Source organism: Musca autumnalis, unplaced genomic scaffold (genome assembly GCF_047663935.1).
Source record: "Musca autumnalis isolate F117 unplaced genomic scaffold, ASM4766393v1 scaffold_2, whole genome shotgun sequence".
In the NCBI taxonomy this organism is placed as follows: Eukaryota; Metazoa; Arthropoda; class Insecta; order Diptera; family Muscidae; genus Musca; species Musca autumnalis.
The window spans coordinates 93,505,314-93,527,549 of record NW_027411755.1 but is presented as its reverse complement, the minus strand read 5'-3'; the positions used below and the strand labels follow the sequence as shown (position 1 = coordinate 93,527,549).

The 22,236-nt window shown below is 35.0% G+C and overlaps 1 protein-coding gene across 1 annotated transcript; it reads left to right on the top strand.

The window, feature by feature from the left end:
• The first annotated feature begins 671 nt into the window (after positions 1-671).
• On the top strand, positions 672-21,944 carry LOC141394273 (amino acid transporter heavy chain SLC3A1-like). Its single transcript, XM_073968425.1, has 4 exons — positions 672-1,248; positions 1,368-1,814; positions 20,191-20,372; positions 20,437-21,944. Exons 2-4 carry the CDS (start codon positions 1,446-1,448, stop codon positions 21,803-21,805), a joined length of 1,920 nt encoding a protein of 639 aa, XP_073824526.1. The 5' UTR covers positions 672-1,248; positions 1,368-1,445; the 3' UTR covers positions 21,806-21,944.
• Positions 21,945-22,236: the final 292 nt, after the last annotated feature.

Sequence of the window (22,236 nt, the reverse complement as noted above, 5' to 3'; positions counted from 1 at the left end):
TATTATAGCCTTTTGCAGGGTTAACCTTCTAATAAGGATTTATTAGAAATATAAGCAATGGAATTGACATTTGAAACCCAGTGGGTTTGTTAAATCTGGTTATATATAAACGTCCTAAAACACAGGGGAAGAGCTTATTACTTTCATAAATGAAAGCAAAGTAATTATTTCTAGTATTACAATAAAATTCGTGGTGGAGGGTATGATAATTCGACCCGACTGAACTTAATGCCATTCTTAATTGTTGTTTTTTAAAAAGATGAATAAAAGTACCAACATTTTTCATTTACGATACCTCAGTCATGTAAGGTCATGTGATAAATGTGGAGAAAACAGTTTTGACCAGAGCCGGACTCGAGCAATTTTATTCGACATAAAACGAAAATGTCTTAACTTTTTTTGTTTCTTATTAATTTACTTTAAATTTAAATTATTTTATTTAAAGATACTTTGTCTTTTTATAATTTTATTAATATACATTGCCTTAAATTAATAAAATTTAACTTAAAGTCCGCTGCTGGATTTTTAAATTAACATTTTATAGTGTTGTATTTTAGTCATATATGTACATACAATATAGGCAAATACAACCCTATTGTTTTTTGGAACACTTTCATGTGAAAACATGATTCCTACTTTCATCACTGACGTCAACATTGACAGTGGAATTTGTTCGAAGACAAATTCTCAGTGCGCAACCGCTGTAATGCTTCTGCTACATCAGAGCAGTCACGTTCTTTCTCATAGCCACCGAATGTAACGAAACATTGCCAAATTGATGTATTCTTTTCAGTCGTTTATTCAGTATTGAAAAAATTCAACGGGAATTGTGGAAATTCTGTTAAAATACATACACTGCCACATAGAGTGGGAAATTAATTTGTGAAATACGATTTAATTGAAATCAATTGAAACGCTAATTTGTTTGCTCGCGTCGCGTTTTGCTTTTTACAGTTTCAACAAGAGCAGTAGTAGTTCGCCACCATTTATCGAATCGTAGCCCCAACAAAATCATAAGAGTGTAGGGCGGCAACGAACAAAATAAAAACGCATAAACAAGCATTTCAATACGAAATTCATTTATTTGTTTGTTGCGGATGATAAAAATAAACACTTCGAACCCACCCCCTTTGCAGCCCTCACCACTCTAAACTTGACGTTTCGTCTGTCTCCAGCACACCAAATCCAATACACAGAGAACTGAAAGAATTCTCATTTGCAGAGCTCATCAGTTTATATCTACTCGCAGTAAGAACAACGGCCTCGCTATTTTCCACCGTAGAAATTTTATAGAGAATTTTCATATTTTTTTCATTTTGTGCGATTGTGGTTATGTTTATAAATCTCGCGTTGTAATAACGAAATAGAAGAAAAAAGATACAAATCTAAACATTTAAATTCCGCATTGGAAGCGTACCTCTTTGGCCCGGTCAGTCCATAGGGATATGAACAAAATGGGCATCTCTACCGATCCAGCATTGCTCGACGTTGAATTGCCTCGTACATTGATAGAATCACCATCGGTGTCAACATTTCTACCCGAGGAAGAGGCTTCCATTTGTCCACTGTTGTCCTCGAATACCAATGGCTCAACTACACCGATGACATTTTCTCATCCACTGACACCGTGCATAGATAACGACAACGACAGCAATACCTCGGCAAATTTGTGTAACGAGGATGGCAAGGTCGAGACAAGTTCATCATCTGGCAGTAGCTCCGGCATTGGTATGAGTGTGCCGGATGAGACCTCAGCAACACTCTTCAATAAACACTCGTACAAACATTTGCAAAATAATAACACATCAACACAGGTAAGTAATAACTATTGGATATTGATGCCAAAAACAAATTAAAAAGAATAAAAGAAATATAATCTCATTTAAAATGTGGTTTAGTACAATAGTGTTTATGAAAGCTTCGATGAATTTATATAATGCTTACATTACTACCTACACCATTTCCTATGGCAATGTGCAAACAAACATTCCAATGTACAATTGCAAATTTAAAAGCAGAAAAATCAAGAACTATAGGCCTATTTTGTAACTTTAACAACTGTAACAACATTTTAACAACTATGAAATTGTTGTAAAATAAACAATGAGTAAAGCTGTTAAGAAAAATACAGAATAGACCTACAGGCATCCTTTGTATATGAAAATACTCAACTCGACAAACTCATTTCACTTTCCATTTGATTTGCTATTTAGTCGTCAAAAAATAACATGAACTGCAACAATTTATATTGATATTTTGTTGTTGTAAAAACACAATTTTTCCACTTCGCACGTTTACGTTGTTTATATTTTGTGATACCGACTTAGAACTAGTGTCGAAAGTTAAAATAACCTTTGTTTTTATACCCTACGCCACACTGTGGTAAGGGGTATTTTGTCTTTGTGCAAAAGGAAACGAGATAGACACTTGTCCGTCCGTCTAACCATGTCTCTTGTAATCAGATCGCAATTAATATCATATCCAGGAGAAAATCGAGAATGATAATTTTTCCAAAGCCGAACGCTATTGCATTTGGCAAGAATCGTTTCAGATTTGGATATAACGTTACATCTGTCCAATTTTGATAAAATTTCGGTATTTGATGATTAAATAGGCTTATATTTAAATCGGTTGAGATTTTTAGATGCATATATGTAGTTCACATCAGAGGTCCGCAAAATGCCACTCGCTTTTAATGCATATTCGGGATTTCGTGCTTTTTTCATTGCTTGCTATTGCCATCTCTGTTTAATGCTATTGCTTGCTTTGCCTTTGCTTTCATGAGTGTGTACCAATTGCACACACACAACACACTACAAGAGCTCGTTGCCTTTTTTTTGCACGCTGCCTTCGAAAAAGCACGTTGCATTACAAAAAGCAGTAGATATTTCTGGTCAAATTTACATGTTAATAACATAAAAAAATAATGTTGAGACAATAAAAACAATTACTAGTTTAGTTTATCCTATTATTAAAAAAACTCGAAGAAAAAACGAAATTTGGAAAATGTATTCATTTATTCAAACAGAAGATGGTACGATACTGTGTGGTGGTATGCAGTATTGTGCATACTGCATTTGCGAATCGTGTGAATACAAATGTAAAAGCAAGCAAGCATGCACTAAAGCAGTGAATCATTTTTTGGGGTGAATCTGCTTTTTGCACATTCATATTTTTTACATGCAAGGCACTGCACTATTCGCTTTTGGGAAAAGGCAATAGAGTGTGCCTTTTATATGCATTTTGCGGACCTCTGGTTCACATATATAAATTTTCGCCAGATTTCAGATAATTCATGCAAACCAAACACTCCATGTCTGTCCAACTTTGATGAAAAGTTGAATGTGTTGCGGATATGCTGGTTTCAACTCAAAGTAAAACCAGTAAGGAAAGGATCAAAGTCGGGCGGGGCCGACTATATGATACCCTACACCACTGTGAATATGTAAAATATAAATCGGAGCTATATCCAGATCTTAACCGATTTTGATATAATTTGGCACATTTATTTCCAGACCGAATTCATTTACACATTCCAAATATCATTTAAATCGGACTTATATATCGTGTTTGGAGCAGAAAATACACGAAATCGGCCGAACATATATGTATATGGGTGCTATATCCAAATCTGAACCGATTTCGATATAATTTGGCACATTTATTTCTAGACTGAATTCAGTCACACATTCCAAATTTCATCGAAATCGGAAATATATAGCGTATTTGGTACAGAAAATACGAGAAATCGGCCGAAAATATATATGGGAGCTATATCCAAATCTGAACCGATTTCTATATAATTTGGCACATTTATTTCTAGACTGAATTCGGTCACACATTCCAAATTTCATCGAAATCGGAAATATATAGCGTGTTTGGTACAGAAAATACGTGAAATCGGCCGAAAATATATATGGGAACTATATCCAAATTTGGCACACTTATTTCTAGACCGAATTCAGTCAAACATTCCAAATTTCACCAAATCGGACGTATATAGCGTGTTTGGTGCAGCAAATACGTGAAATCGGGCGAACATATATATAGGAGCTATATCCAAATCTGAACCGATTTCGATATAATTTGGCTCATTTCTAGACTGAATTCAGTCACACATTCCAAATTTCATCGAAATCGGACATATATAGTGTGTGTGGTACAGGAAATACGTCAAATCGGCCGAAAATATATATGGGAGCTATATCCAAATCCGGACCGATTTCAATATAATTTTGCACACTTATTTGTAGACAAAATTCAGTCACACATTCAAAATTTCATCAAAATTGGACGTATATAGCGTGTTTGGTGCAGCAAATACGTGAAACCGGGCGAAAATATATATGGGAGCTATATCCAAATCTGAATTGATTTTCACCAAAAGCAATAGCGTTCTTCCTATGGCTAAAAAAGTTGTAGTCCCCAATTTTCAGCTGAATCGGACAAAAAATGCGACCTGTATGTTGCGAACAAAAATACATGGACAGACGGACAGACAGACGGACGGACGGACACGCATTAATCGACTCAGAAAGTGAATATATGTATGTATATCCCCAAAAGGAACAATGGGTCTATTTCGTTTCCTTTTGTATGTTACATACAAATGCACAAAGACATAATACCCCATACCACTGTGTGGTGTAGGGTATAAAAATCGATGTCGGATTTTGTAGGCCCCTCTAACGTATAAAGTTTTGTTAGATTTTAAGATTTCCTAAAAAATCCGACGTAGATTTTATGGCGGAGTTCGGCCTAGAAAAAGTATGAAATCTGAACCGATTTGACATTTTATACCCTCTACCATAGTCAGAGATGCCAGATTTGCCGATTTATCGGCATTTTGCCGATTTTTAGTCCAAAAAAATAGAAATGCCGATTTTTACCCCTAAAATGCCGATTTTTAGTTAAGGCAACTTTTTCACATAAAATTTCCATTTTGTATGAAAATTGTGGTTGCTAGAACTAATTTAATACAATAACAAAGACAACTATATCGTCAAGAGTAGTTTGATTAATAATAATAATAACATTTTTTAACATTTTATAAAAACAGTTTGAATTTTCTTGATTACCATATACCAGTATATACGTCAAGAAATTGTTCAAAAAACGACATTGTCGAAAAGTGGGTTAGTGGAAATAATTAAAAACTGCACAAATTTTTACATTGAATTTTGTGGTTAGATTTTGAAGCGGTTTAATTTTGAAAATAAATTTAAGTTCCTAGCTTCAATAAATCAAAGTTTTATAATAAATGGCACACAAGATTCATTTTTCGACATTATAAAGGAATACGAATGCTTTATAAACATAAACGAAAAGCAAGAATCACGCGAACTTTCACGTTTAAATTTCAAAAATTTGTTTAAAGATAAAAAATAGAGTTGCTGGAGTTTTGGAAAACAATGTGTGAATTAATATGTGCAAATTCTGAATCATTATTTCCTATTTTGTCCAAATTTATTAAACATGTTTTAGTCTTGCCACATTCTTCAGCAAATGTGGAAAGAGTTTCTAGCCAAGTAAATTTAAATAAAAACAAGTGCCGAATTTAATTGTAAACCAACATTTCAAAATTCCAATACAACTAGTAAGAAAGTGTCAGTCGACTTTGCTGACAGAGGTATATCTTCAGCCTATGTGAATTGAAACTTTCTTCTACGGACAGATCGAATGTTTTTAAGGTCTTTTCAGAATTATGTGGCCATTTTTAGACATTTGAACTTGCCGAAAAATGTGGATTAAAATTTAAATTCAAAAGTGTTGTGGAGGTGGTACTTAAAGGAATGGACCGACATAGTCCATTAGGGAAGTGGATTTTATTTTGAGAGTTATATCTTTTCGATAGATATCGCGCCCACTAGTCATTTCAGTGGGTCATCGTATAACTTTTGGAATCGGTTGATCAGTTCGAGAATTATCGTGCTCTACAGCCACTACATTTGGTGCCATAGGGGTTTTTACACCTCTCGGGCTATATTCTCAAGAAGTATGGACATGCCCCTGAAAAAGCTTTTACCGTCGTAATGGAGGCAGCGTATTCAAATTGTTTCAACCAAAATCGAAGTGAATCGAGAGCAGGGGCTGGATTCTTGTTCTATGAAAAATATTTCCTTTATATTTTTTTTCATTTGACAGTTTTCTCCTTTGTAAAAGTATTCATTTTACATTTTCATAGAAACGGAATTGGGCCTGAGGTCTTAAAGAAAACTTATTTAGTGTGGGAGGTACCCGAAGGAATAGACAAATAGAGTCCATATTCGTACCTAATCTATATCTTGTAGACATATTAGGATGTGTAAAGTACTAAATCGACTAAATCAGTCACTCCTTTCAAGAGTTATGGCGCGCACAATTTTTCCGAACATTTTTGGACTTTTGTGTGGGAGGTTCCCGAAGGAGTGGACCGATATTGCCCATCTTCGAACTTAAACTAAGTTTTGACAAAATATTACGAAAGCCAAACCTAGGAAAAATCGGCTCATCCGTTCGAGAGTTATCGTGCGCACCAGTCAGCCAGACAGACAGACGGGTGGACATTGCTAAATCGACTCCAAATTGTCTGAAACACATTTCGTCCAAACATACTTGGGGTCTAAAACCATTATTAATAACCTCTTAAGACAATATTTGTATACGTTTTGTTTAGCTTGAGTGAATTGAAAATATATTGATTTCATATATGTATATATGAAAGTACTTATAAATATATACTTATAAATATATACTACATATGCATATGGTCAAACCATTTATTTTCATACATATTTTGAATTATTGCCTTGGTTTATGAATTTTTAATTGTTTTGTTGCACTTAAAATTTTATTTGTTAACGTATGCTTATTACATATAGCAATAATTTGAACTGAAATAAACGTTATTTAATTTGCCGATTTTGAAAAATTTTTGCCGATTTTGCCGATTTTGGCACCCGAAAAGTGACGATTTTTGATCAAACTTATCTGGCATCCCTGACCATAGTATGAAGAGTATATTATATTTGTTATTATTTATCCGTCTGTTGTAATCAATTTTTTGCACCCAAGCGTCTTTATACCCTACATCACATTGTGGAAATGGGTATTATGTCTTTGTGCATTTGTATGTAACATACAAAAGGGATATATGGCAAAAACCAAAAAATGTTTTACAATATATGAATCCGAGTTTCACCCTTTCAGAATTCTTAAACTGTTAACATATTCTATACAGTATGACTGAAATTCTTTAAAATGAAGTGTTTTAGGAGGGGTTCAATAATGTCGACCATTAAAATAATTTTCGTGGAAGCTGCGTTGGTGTCAATGTAGAAAAATGGGTAAAAATTGGTTGAAGCCAAGAAGTATTTTATATTCCCTTCCGATTTATGGCTTAACCTTACATTTCATAGGCCTATGCCTAAAGAAAGACTCAAAGAATACTCCATGCGCAACATTATACTATTGTATGATTTTTCGATATATCCACTGCATCCACGTAAAATTGATGCTGACATTTTGAAGTATTGAGTCTTTTTGGAATTCCGATATTGTGTACAAAGGTAACAGTTGATGTGTAGGATTGATATAAGAAGGTTGATTGAGAAATGCCTACTACAAGTAAAAAGTACTAAATGGTACTACATTTAGAGCAATTTTGGTATTGGATGAAGGGATAGAACTGGAATCCTAAAATCGGGTATAATGGTTATTGTTGAAGTGTAGGGTTGATATGAGGAGGCGGTTATTGATATTGGAACTATACCACTATACCGTACCAAACGTACTTTATGATACTACATTTGGTACAAGACGAAAGGATAAAGCTGAAAATCTGATATTAGGGTCACCGCTGGTGCGTAGGGTTAAGATAAGAATGTTTCTTTGGAAATGAGTACTACAGATGTACATAAAGCACTAAATTTGGTAAACCTTGGTATTGGATGAAAGGATAGAATTGAAACACTTAAATTTGGAATGAGAGCACTTTTGATGTGTTTGGTCTGGTAGTAATTTGAACTAATTTGACTTCGAATCGTATTACACAAACCGGCCATAACTGCACGAAAAGTAATAATTGTATATCATTAGTATTGGGAAGGTTAGGAATCGACTTATGTAATTTGAACAAAATTTTCAAATTTTACTTTATGATTTCTATTTGTTCGTTTTTTTTGTTTTCAAAATAATCTGGCTTAATCCCACTGTTGTTTTAATATTTTAAAAATAACTAATTTATTAGTGAAGAAACTTTAACATTGATCGCTAAGGGGTCAATAAAAATTCTGCTTGCAACCTCTTTTCTACAAACGAAAACTTTTCGCTAACGAATTAACGGGCATGTGCTAGTATACTAATAAATAACGAATATGCAGAAAAATTAAACATAGTTTATTTCTGAACCAAAACCGATTAAATGTCAAAAGGATAATGAACAATATGTATGAGAACCGTACATAAAATCTTCTGAGCAACATTTTTGTAGAATATTTGGATGCTGAAAAATCTCATCTTGTGGTACTTTTACTACGGTTCAAGAAATAAAAAACCAAAAAGACGTGAAAATAATTGAGTTACAAGGATGAAATATTCTACGTAAATATTCGCCATTTAATTTGACTTAATACATGTCATCTCAAAACGAAGCTACAATAACGCCAAACAGAGATATAAAGCTATTTTTTCATGCATAATAGGGGGAAATCAAAAAGTTCATCACGCGATATCTCAGAAACTTGTCCTATGGCTAAATTTTTTTTTGGGTTCTTAATATACTCACCAAGGGCTTTCATCTCCAAAAGGAATTTTCCACTCCCCAAAAACGCTGCTGCACAGTGTTATCGGAAATGAAGTATTTAAAAACTCTTATTATTTTTGGATATATTAACGAACGTCACTTTGCCTGGCTATTAAACCAAATTACAGACAACAAATATACATATTTGTTTCTTTCATAACTAGATGCAGCGGATACTTTTGAACTAAATTTAAAAGTATTTAGTGTACATTTGTATTTTTAATATGTTAGATATTTTACAATTTAGGCTGAATTTTACCCAACAAAGTACTCGGTTAATTGATACAGGGTTCCCAGTTGTCAAGGAACTTCTCCAACAAAAATTGTGAACATAGATCCATATTTTGGTATAACATATTTTCCGCCAAAATTGACAATAATTTTTCATTTCTAGTTCCCAATGGTCAAAAACTTTTCCAACAAACTTGTGGACACAGGCCCAAGATTTGGTTAGCCCGCATATAATTTGGTGTTATCAGCGATCAATAAACTTCTTCACCTATAATTGTGGATAGCAAAGGAAACTACATATGTACTTAATTACACCAGTTTAATGCAGAAGAAGTTCGGTCCGGCCTTAATTTTCTATCTTGTTTGAATTTTAATTGTAATGACAAATATCCTAGCTTTGGCTGGGGTAATGTCTACAAAAGTGACCAATATTAAAAAAGTCCCAATAGGGCGTTGGTGCTCTCTTTATTCATATGGTAACCCACTTATTGAGGATATTCTATACTCAATATTGTTGATACCTGTTAATAGTTAATCCTTATTAAGAACAAAATTCTTAAAATTTCATGATTTTCAAATGTTTACCGAAAACACGGGGTAATTTGGAACCTCCATTACATTTCGAAAACATTTATTTGACACTTTACATTATGTGTAATTATTGATTTTTGTTTTTATTGCTGTACTACGGTTTAATTTTTTGCAAAAATTCCTTTCGGTTTTTATTGGTTCGAAAACGTATCCTGTCTTTTTGTAAACAAAATGTTCAAAACAATTGAAAGTACGTCCCTGGTATGCGTTGATTAATACATATTTAGTAATTATAGTTACCGTAATTCTCTGTTTTTTGGTGTGAGAGACAATGAGGAATGTAACACCTTTCCTTTCAATACCCTTTCTCACCATAAAACTCAGAATAACGACAATAAAATTATCTAAAGAAAATTTGACTATGAGTACTTACTATCAGTATAATTACTCCATGTTGTTTTATTTGACAATTCTTCAGAACATTCTACTCTTGCAAAATGCCTTTATTACGCTGTTTTTTAGCACATTCTTCTGAGACAATTTGACAAAATATATCAATAATGCATTGAAATCCCAAATATGAAAAAACTGCCTGCGTGAACATGTTTTATAGAAAGTATGATATGAAATACGGCCTAAACAACATGATGTAAGTATTTTAGAGTTTCAGAATGTTCTGAAGAACTGCGGAGCACATATTTTGGAAAATTTTTGCGAAAGGTTACTTGGTTCAACTCCAAATATTTTGGCTGCTACTGACCATAGTTCCAGAAATGATGTTAAATTTCTTATTTTTATAGATATTGATGTGCTAGATGCAGTTTTTCCTACTACTTTAGGTCAACAATATTGCTGAAGACCGCAAAGCGAAATTATTATTAGTTTCTGAGATAAAGCCTCGGTCAGTGGAAAAAAAGGTTCGTTTTAGCCCGGTTTAGATAAGGCTATAAAATCCAAATCCGATCTAACAACATGAAACCCAAATATGTTATTTGTAGTTTCAATATTTACTTTCAGAAAATGCCCATTATAAGTTGTTTGCATTTTCAGTGTTGCACAGTGACATTCGAGTCAACTGCCTGTTTTTATTAACACAACTTTGATTTATTTGCTGTTTTAATAAAATAATAAAACAACGTCTCTGGGCGTCTGTCTGACTATTTTGAAAAAAAAGAAAAACAAAAACGCAATATGTTAACAATAAATTCGTGACTTTCGGATCAATTTCCTACTTGATTATATGAAAGGGTTAGTTATACCAGTCTATAAAACTGAAGGTTTGGATAGTAGATAGAATAACAGAGTATTATTTTTTTAACAAACTTTACGGAAAGACATTTTTATACCCTCCACCATAGTATGGAGGGTATATTAAGTTTGTTTTTCCGTTTGTAACGCATTGAAATACTCATTTGCGACCCTATAAAGTATATATATTCTTGATCAGGGTAAAATTCTAAGTCGATCTGAGCACGTCCGTCCGTCCGTCCGTCTGTGGTAATCACTCTAGCATCCACAAAAATGGAGATAGGACGCTGAAATTTTGGGAAAATGCGTCTTTTGTTTGCAGGCAGGTCAAGTTCGATGATGGGCTATATCGGTCCACGTTTTGGTATAGCCCCCATATAACGGTACCCCCCGATTTACGGTATTTTGACGTTTTTAGCTACATTTTCAGACCGATTTGGCTATAATTTGACATTTAGGGTTCTTAAGTATCAATAAACATATATAACAAAACTTGTGGACATAGGTCCACGTTTTGGTATAGCCCCCATATAACGGTACCCCCCGATTTGCGGTATTTTGACGTTTTTAGCTACATTTTCAGACCGATTTAGCTATAATTTAACATTTAGGGTTCTTAAGTATCAATAAACTTATATAACAAAAGTTGTGGACATAGGTCCACGTTTTGGTATAGCCCCCATATAACGGTACCCCCAGATATACGGTATTTTGACGTTTTTATCTACATTATCAGACCGATGTAGCTATAATTTGACATTTAGGGTTCTTAAGTGTTAATAAACTTATATATTAGAAGTTGTGGACATAGGTCCACGTTTTGGTATAGCCCCCATATAACGGTACCCCCCGATTTGCGGTATTTTGACGTTTTTAGCTACATTTTCAGACCGATGTAGCTATAATTTGACATTTAGGGTTCTTAAGTGTCAATAAACTTATATAACAAAAGTTGTGGGCATAGGTCCACGTTTTGGTATAGCCCCCATATAACGGTACCCCCGATTTGCGGTATTTTGACGTTTTTAGCTACATTTTCAGACCGATGTAGCTATAATTTGACATTTAGGGTTCTTAAATGTCAATAAACTTATATAACAGAAGTTGTGGACATAGGTCCAAGTTTTGGTATAGCCCCCATATAACGGTACCCCCCGATTTGCGGTATTTTGACGTTTGTAGCTACATTTTCAGACCGATTTAGCTATAATTTGACATTTAGGGTTCTTAAGTGTAACTAAATTTATATAACAAAAGTTGTGGACCTAGGTCCACGTGTTGGTATAGCCCCCATATAACCCCCGATTTACGACATTTTGACGTTTTTATCTACATTTTCAGACCGATTTAGCTATCAATTGACATTTAGGGTTCTTAAATGTCAATAAACTTATATAACTAGTGGACATAGGTCCATGTTTTGGAATAGCCCCCATATAACGTTACCGCCCGATTTCAGGTATTTTGAGAATTTTACCAACAAGTTTTAACCGAATTATCTGTAATTTGAACATTTGACATTTGAAATTCTTAGTGGTCACCACACCTCTCCACCAAAAATTGTCAAGAAAGCCCCCATATAACGGTACCTCCCGATTTTCAGTAATTTGATGATTTTAGCTACAATATTAAACCGAACTAGCAGTAATTTGACATTTGAAGTTCTTAGTGGTCACAACATCTCTCCATCAAAAATTGCCAACATAGGTCCATGTTCGGATATAGCTCCCATGTAACGGTACCTCCCAATTTTCAGTAATTTGGCCATTTTAGATACAATTTTTAACAGAACTAACTGTAATTTGACATTTGAAGGTTGTAGTGGTCACCACGCATCTGCATCAACAATTTTCAACATAGCTCCAATATAACGATACTTCCCGATTTTCGGTACTTTGAGGATTTTACTTAAAATGTTTAACCGAACGTAGGTCCATGTTTTTGTATAGCCCCAAAACAAACCTCCCGATTTTCCGTACCTTAGCTTTATTTTTGGACGAACTTTCTGTAATATGAAATTTAAAAGTCAACAAAAATTCTGCAACAAAAATTGTTCATTTAAGTTCATATTTTCGTATAGCCCAGATACCTCCGAACTAGCTGTTAATGACATTTGAAGTTCCCACGTTATGTACCGATTTTCGATATTTTGAGGATTCCAGCTAAATTTTTTAAGCGAATTAGGAGTTATTTGACATTAAAGGCTCCCATCAAAAACTCTCAACATAGACCCATGTTTTATTATAACCCCTATATAACAGTACCTCCCAATTTCTAGCCCACCAAAAATTGTCAACAGTTAGATATAGGCACCATAAAAAAGGGCCTCCCGAATGCAGCATTTTATGTACATTATCTGACATTTTAACGTACTCACTTAAAGTTGGGGACAGGAATGAATATTTTATGGTGGAGGGTATGAAAAGTTCGGCCCGGCCGAACTTAATGCTTTTTTACTTGTTAAATATTCATTCATAGAGTTTGTCAAGGTAATGTTTTCGAACCAAGAAACGAACACCTTTTAGTAATAATTTATGAAAGAATGGCAAATAGTTGTGGTAAAAATGCCAGATTTTCTGCAAAATTAGTTGGTTCACTTGTTTAAGACAAGTTTGGTTGTATGAATAAAAAAATTAACGCATTTAGTACAACAATAATAACCAAACCCAATAATTGCATATAATGCATAGTACCGCAACAAATGTTTTCGAAATAAAATGGAGGTTCTACAAGACGCGACTTTGGTAAATATTTGAAAAAAGCATTACATTTCACAAATTGTATTGTAAGAGGGGATCAGTAGTGGGATTCTTTAAAGCATTTTCTGGTTATCGACAACAATCCATAAAATTAAAATGCTTATAATTTCGTTAATTAACGAAGTTTGTCGATAAGTAAGCAACCAAAAACAAAGTAGTCGCTAAGTACTACCAATAGCAACAGTGTTGTCAACTTTCATTTGTATTTTTCATTCATAATTTTGCGTTTTAATTTTACCAATTATTGTCGGTGGGACCCACAGTCCTTTCGGTGGAATCTTGAGACCAAAACTTTCAAAGTACAGAAAATCGGGAGGTACCGTTCTATGGGGGCTATATAAAGGCGTGTACATATAACAACAAATTTAAGGTGGAAAGTTTTATACCCCAACGAAGACTAAATAGCAAATTTCAGCCATTTCGGTGTGATAATAAGGCTAAAACCTTCATAATACCGAAAATCGGGAGGTACCGTTCTATGGGACTATATCAAAACGTGGACCGATATAGCCCAGTTTCAATACGAAACATCATAGGAGTAATACAAACTTCTATAACAAATTACAAAGCTCTAACTTAAAAATTGCGAGCTGTATCTTGATTTCAACAGACGGACTGACAGATATATCGGTATTAACGTGGGTACCTACCTTCCGGTCTAATCCCACGGTGCTCTCAACAACGGACGGAGACAATGCGTCCATCAGCGCCCTCAACACCGAAGTGTGGGTACCAATTTGTTCCTACGCATTTGGTCGTATTCACCCCATTGGTTTGGGAGGGAGGATCTAACACTAATGTCTTTCTGTGGGTCAGGCACCCGGTTGATAATACAACTCCACTCTCGAGCCGAAACTCTACCCACGAGTTGGGTTTAAACCACAGCCACCGCGATGCTCCCAACAGGGGCTTGGACCAAACAGTCAGGCCAGATCTAATGGACCTAGGAGCTCCTGACACCTGCGGTACCGGAATATAGCCTCCGGTCAGGCTTCGTAGTATAAAAACTACTACCACTTGAACTCCAAATAATTCGGGACTGGTGACCCACGGACGGACAGACGGACATGGCTCTTTCGACTTAGAATTTTATGCTGATCAAGAATATATACTTTATAGGGTCTCCAACGTATATTTCGATGTGTTAGAAACGGAATGAAAAATTTAATTATACCCTCCACATTATGGTGGATAGTCCAGTAAAAATAGACAGTGAAATAGCAAACATTTCCACATAGCTGGTGAAGAGCTAGGGTTTGCCATTAGAAGCAATGTCCTAAAAGTCCCCATCAATCCCACATGTGCAAAAACAGTTATTCGGGGTCAAAGGTCAACATTTAAGGATTTCGGATTTTTTTTCTTGAAAACGGTGGGTATTGTCAGAAAGTGACTAGAGCACATATTGTAGACAGAAAAATTCTCTACAATTTTGGTCTTTATAATTTTTTCCTAGAAGGAACCATTCCACAGTGGATCCACCCATTGGCCAAAAATAAAAAAATGAATGTCAAAATTTTGGTACAACATCTGGCAACTCCGACAGCTATGATATGGACCTTTTTAAAAATATATTAGTTTTTGTTTCATTCGACCGCGATCTTCTTAAGAACAGCATCAAAAGTCGGAACATTTGACTAATATTTTTTGTTGTAAGTACTACCTATATTATAAGTGCAAGTAAATATATTCAAAATATCGCGAAACTAATACGTATAGCAAAATATTATAGTGGCTTTTGAAGGAGGAGGTAATAGCTTAGTTTTCATTAAAAAATAGTGTTTTAGCGTGTTGCGGAATTCTAGTTAGCTGCATATCTTCTTAGTGTATTTTGTAACGCCATTTCGATCATATACTTAAATTTGACCTAAGGTTTTAGTCATGATGCCCACCAGTGCCCACCTCGGGAATAATTTTCCAAAGTAGCTCATGGGTTTAAGATTATTCAGTGTTAAAATCAGCTGCCATCTAGTGCCAGACTATAAATGGTGGGCCGCTGACTAAAGCTGCCCTAGAATAGGGTTTGTATGGATATATTAGCGTATAACTCTGTTATCTGACCACGTACATTAACATAATTGGTATCAGTGGCAAGATGAAGAAATCTTCTTCCAAATTTGTCTTACGTTGGCGGTACGTGCCTTCCAGGAAGAACTCTATAAGATCTATATTAAAAATTTTACCAATTTTCAGACAATAATGTTGATTTTTTTCATCCGCTTAATTGGTTGGATTTTATGTTGTTTTGGAGATTGTTTTGTTTCCCCAAGCCTATTTTTGCATCATAAGATAATCGGGATCTCTGTTCATGTCATTTTGTATTAACAACATAAAACAATTCTTACCGTATACCCCCTCCAGAGGGGAAAGGGGGGAGAATGTTACGCTCGTGGTTTCTTAAAACACTCTTCGCAGCACCACAAAGCTGTAACCAGCGCATTGGTTTGATATTTACACGGGAAATATTTTTGGCCACTTTCTCCATACAAGTGGATCCACTGTGCATTCTTGAGATATAGCGGTTCTAAAAAACACATAACTGAATTATTCGGGTATGTTCTGATACACACTTCACCTCTCACTTCATGCCTCAAGCATTTTGTTCACCACATTTTCGCTTATATTTCGAGTATTTTATGGACGGACTAGGGTGTACTCTTCTTTTTAAATACCCTAATGAGTCTTAGCCCCAATAAATTCCCAAAAAATTGGAGTAAATGGGGTGAACAAAATGCTTGAGGGGTGAAGTGAGAGGTGAAGTGTGTCTCAGAACATACCCGATTACTGAAATACGCACATATTCAGGTGAAACGGCTAAAATAACCGGAGTAACCGGGTCTGTCCCCCCAAAAAATATATGTATGTTTCCTTGAAGAGCGAAATTATCCCTATCTTTTAAAAAATCTAACAAAATAGGAGCGTTTTTAGTGAAGTTATTCCATATTAGAGTCATTTTATTCCAAAAATGAGTAATCGAAAACCCAATGGGAACGACCCCAACTAAAACTCTCCGATTTTTTTTACATTTTTGTCAAAAGGTAGGGTTTGTTGCGTTGATTACGGAAATGTATAATTTCCTATTGAAAAGTGATAAAGATCATTCTTATAGACAATTTTTAAGCCTTACCGTTTTTGAGAAAAATCAAAAAAGTGAATAAGGCCTCCTAAAAATGACCTTTGACCCTGAATAACTTCGTTTGCAAACATGGGATCAATGAGGACTTTTAGGACGTTACTTCTAATGACAACCTCTATCTTTCCACCAAAATTCAGCTTTGTGGGAATTTTTGCTATTTCCCCTTTATACGCATGTCTATTTTGACTGCATTAGGGGGATATAATCAAATGTCGTTCGTTGTTCATGGCATCAGTTGAGAACGACTGGACTGATTTGGATAATTTGTTTTGAATGTTCGTCATAACCCAACTTAGGTTTTTACGAAAAAAATTGACTTCGCTCTTATTTACGCCCACTTTTTTTTAAATATAAAAAAATAACTAAAGTGACTTTTTCATGGAATGAATGTTGCCCCCGCACAGTGCGAAATTTGGGAAGTTTAGTGGAACTTTAAGGGATTTTCAAAGAAATGAAATTAATTAAACTTTTATTGAATTCGTTAGCTAAGTACTCCACTGCAAATGGTCAATACTCAGTTTGCCGATTTACTCCACGAAACGGCTAAAAAATGCACTTAAAGTTGCACTTTTTTTTGTAAGAAATGTATTTTTGATTCATTAAAAAAAATGGAGTGGCGCGGACAAATGGTAAGTCAGTATGCCATGATTTATTTTTCTTAATATTTTACAAAATAATTATGATATTTTACACTTTAAAAAATGCAAAAAACCCTTATTGTTTTCGTGCAATTTTAATCGGAAAGAAGTGATTTTTTGAAGTTTTCAAAATTGTATTTTTTTATTTTCCGTGGTCATTTCAACAGTGAATTACGTACATTCACGTGTTAAGATATATATAATCTGAAAGATTGGATTCTCCTCTGTTCACAAAGCTATAAAACTGGTGCGGTATCGCGCGGTCTTTGGAGATATTCAAGATTTTCTAAAAAGACTTCGGGAATTTCATTCAGTTGCATTTTCCAAAAGTTGAAGGAAAAAGCGACAATGAACGCCATTGTTGACTGTGTTTTGAAGAAATGGACTCACTATTTCTAACAGTGATAATTTCTGTAAAATTAAGAAACCTCTCGCAATTTTTGATAGTTTTGACCTCTAAATGTTGGTGATTTACATATAGTGCAACATTTTTAGATGCTGCGGTACAAATACCAAAATACGTTAAAAATTGTAATGCAGTGCAGACCTGAACTTGATCTGAAAGACATTATTAACAAAATTAATGGTACAGACCTGCTGAATGGACCAATAAACATTATAGATACAAATGAAAACAAACACAAAATTTACATTTTACTCCTTAATAGATGTGTAGGGTTGTAAGGGCTTCACCCAGAAGTGGACCTATGTTGACGGCTTTTGTGTGAGGAGGTTTTTTATTCGCTAACATCTTAAAATTTACATTTGCATCAAAATCGGGTGCAATTTTTGTCTTTAACCTTTAAAATACCCATTATGAGGGAACCCGGCATGTGGGGCTATTCCAAAACGCGAACCTATATTGAAAATATTTTGTACATAAGTTTTCTATCCGCTAAAAACTCAATATACCAATTTGCATCAAAATCGATTGAAAAATGAATGTAAAACGTAAAAACGGCAGCCACCGTTACATGACCGCTACAGGAAACCACGGGTCTATGTGGCCCAATATGAGTCCCACACTCTCAACTAATATAAGAAACATTTGTGCAAAATTTTAGGAATATACACCTTTTCCTTTAAAAGTTATTAGTAAAGTTCCGCTAAAGTGCTCATATTTTGCACTGTGCCCCGGTGAAAATAGGCGACTTATTTTGTTGATTGATTTCGGAAGGGTACCCCACCAATTCCACCTCTCTTACGCCTTATTTTTTAAAAACGCTATAATTGCAAATATTACGAATGTATCGGTTTGAAAATTAATTTGGTAGGCAATGGTTGTTGTGTCTCCGACCTTACGTACCTATTTGGGGTCTAAAGAACCGAAATATTATATATATTATATCTTCCAATACTTCTGAACCTAATTTCATAAATTTTTTAGAAGTTTTAGGCTATATATTTTTACTGATTAATATCGGAAAGCCTTTTTAAATTGCTATATTTTCTAAACTTATGAACACATCGGCTTGCCAATTAATTTGCGAGACAACGGTGGTCGGGTCTAACGAATCAACCTTCATAAAATTTTCTGGAATGTACCTCCCATATTAAGAAAAACGATATATTTACAAATTGCCTTCAACGGTGAAAAAACGTAGATCTTTCCACCAGCAAAGAAAAACTAAAAGTATTTACTTATCAATAAGCGACTCCGACTTCAACAATTTTTTCAAGGAAGAGAGACGATTAATAATTCTAAACAACATCATTCCGTTGGAGAAAAGAAAGATTACAGATAAAATCTGTTGATAAATTTAAAATCCTCAATGAATAACTCAGAGGTAGAAATAAGGTAGAAAATACCTACTTTTTAATTGTACAACAGGTCCTTGTAGCTCATATTACGACAGTACAATTATTAATGTTGCGGAAAAACAACCCATACTGGGTTTTCTTTTTGCCATTATGTCAAAGGCTGAGGGTATATCACAGTCGGCAAAGCCGACTGATATTTGTTCACTTGTTATTATAAAATTCGTTTGTTTTTGTTCTGTTACTTATATTCGATTTTTGACAATGTATCAATGGAAAATTTGAACAAAAGACTAAAAACTGATTTATAATTTCATGGTGGGAGGTCGCGGGACCCCTGGACGCCGCCACTGTAGCTACTTTGATATACTCTCAAAAAAAATTCTACACAATATCGCTAGTAGTTACCCAGCAAACCAAATGTCTGATGTCCGACACGTCTGAACAATTTCGGAAGAAAAGTCGTTCAGATTTCGTTCCGATTTCTAAACGATTTTTCGAAGAGGAAATAGTTCGGCTTTTGTACCGATTTCGGAACGAATGTCGGAAAGAAGTTTCCTTTCCGAATTTCCCAAGCATTTTCTTCAGATTTCGTTACGAAATCGGACCGAAATCGATCCGATGTCGCTCCGACATTTCGTTCCGAAATTATGTCAACCACTTCATATAACTTTCGTTAAGATATCGTTACGATTTCGGATCAGATATCGGATGTATCGTCCGAATTTTGTTCCGATTTCGTTATGATGTCGGTACGATTGGTTTGCTGGGTAATTAAACCTAGTGTAGGGTAAACATTAACAGATTAACAATTCCGCTAAATTTGACCGAAGCTTTTGAGAGGTGTGAAAAATGTTTCCACGCATACAAACACACCTTCATACAACACTCTTTGGCTTATTTTTATCTAGACTCAATTGAAGAAAGCTTAACACCAACAATCACTTTTGCAAAGAAACTCAACGATAAGCCGGTCTATAAACGAGTTCAGTAAAAAATATACCTTGGAATCCAAAATATGGTTAATGCTAGTACTAGGAAATATGCTACTGAAAAAAACCAAACACAATATTCCGACGATTAATCATTCTCTCTCTTCTATATTTGTAGGATTCAAATGGTCATGGACCAAATGGAAATATACCGCTTGGCAAAGACACACCCTCATTCGTATCATGGAATTGGCCGCTAATACGGAAATGTACATTTTTTGTTTTCATGTCCAGTTTGTTGGCCATGTGTGCCGTGGTTGTGGCCATGATTGTTACTCTGCCAAAAACCTGTAATCCAAAGTGAGTACTAAACTTAACGCTATTATTTGGTAAGGCAGAAACTAATAATTTAATTGCATTTTAGGACAATGTGGTACCGTGGCAGTGTTTTCTATGAAATATTTCCGGCCAGTTTTCAAGATTCAGACAATGATGGCATTGGCGATTTGAAGGGCATTGTCAAGCGCAGTGACTATCTCAAATCGTTGGGAGTATCGGCAGTTCGTCTAAATTCTATTTTCCCTTCACCTCACTATCCTGATGATTTCAAAAACGTAACCAATCTTACTGAAGTGTCCAAAGTTTTGGGTACCACCGAAGATGTACAACAACTTAGCCAAGCCCTACATTTACGAAATATGTCACTTGTCTTGGATTTGCCCTTGTATCCATATCTAAAGGAATTAGGAAAATCCGATGGCGCCACTGTTGTAAAGGTTTTGGCTAGTACCGCTTTAAATGCTTCAGAGGCAAACGATGCGACAACCACAACAACACCAAGGCCAGTGATCACAACAAATTTAATTACTAAAGCCTTGCAACATTGGATCCAGTTTGGTGTTGATGGTTTTTACATTAAAGGACTGGAGGAATTTGACGAATTGGAAGATATCGACTATCACATGGCCGAATGGAAGGACATCTTGGGTGAAAGTCGAGTCCTCATCATTAGTGAAGAAGTCATGCTTAAAGTTAAAGAACCTCAAAGAAGTCTACTTCTTAAGCACGTGGACCTTGTGGACGTCCATCTGAATGTGTTCAATGGTACGACCAGTTTAGAAGAACGCATTAATAAAGTTCTAGCCTCCGAAATAGCTCCAGCCGATCCAGGAGTTTGGGTTCAGTGGTCAATTGCAGGTGTGGATAAGCCACGTCTCACCCGCGATGGTATAAATGACAACTTTACACTGACGGCAACATTGATGCAACTCATGCTACCTGGAACACCGAACATTTTCTATGGCGATGAAATCGGTCTCCAAGCTGTAAAAGACCATCTAAATGAACACAACGAGACAAAGCATCTGCATCATTTGTCTACCATGCAATGGCCTGAAAACTCTACGCAACAATTTACTAATCGCGAAACCTTGCCATGGCTGCCCAATGCTCCCACAGCAAACTTCAATTATTTAACAGTTGTATCCCGGATGATTCAGTTACGTGATCGCTCGCCATCAATATATAAAAACGCCATATGTAAGACAGAAACAGTCTTGCCCAACACAGCCATTAGACGAAGTGACGACGACATTTTGATAATCGAGAGATTGTATCCGCGACGTAATGCGTTCGCTTCAATTTCGAATTTTGGCCAAAAACAATTAACCTTGGACATGTCATCGAACTTCTACAGTGGCGTCGTAATGCTACACGACAGCAGTGAAAAAATATACTTTAGTGACTTCCAGATTGGACCTGCGGAAAGCATTATCGTACGACTGGATAAATAAGATGGCACAGAACCATGCCAACCAACATCTTCAAAAAATCCACCGTATCCTGTACTTAATGTTTTATAAAATTTAGTCATTTGTTATATTGCATACATTTTTATTATCGAATAAATGTTGTACTTTAATAGAAAACGTATACAAATTACGAACTGCTATACGGGGCTTATTCTTTAAATATACACGGTGGGCGAAATCCTTATAATTAATAAACTTATCATACTTTATAATTATAATAATGATTAATTTACTTGCAGATCAACTTATTAGCACCAATATGGAAAAATTACCAAAAATCAGAATGACTTGAGAAAAAGTGAAACAAGTGTATCGTTTCTAAAATTGAAACTTGGTAGGTATATTTGGAAGAGTTTAACAGTCAGACTCTATAACATTCGAATGGAACGCATTTGAGTGATTTACTACGAATG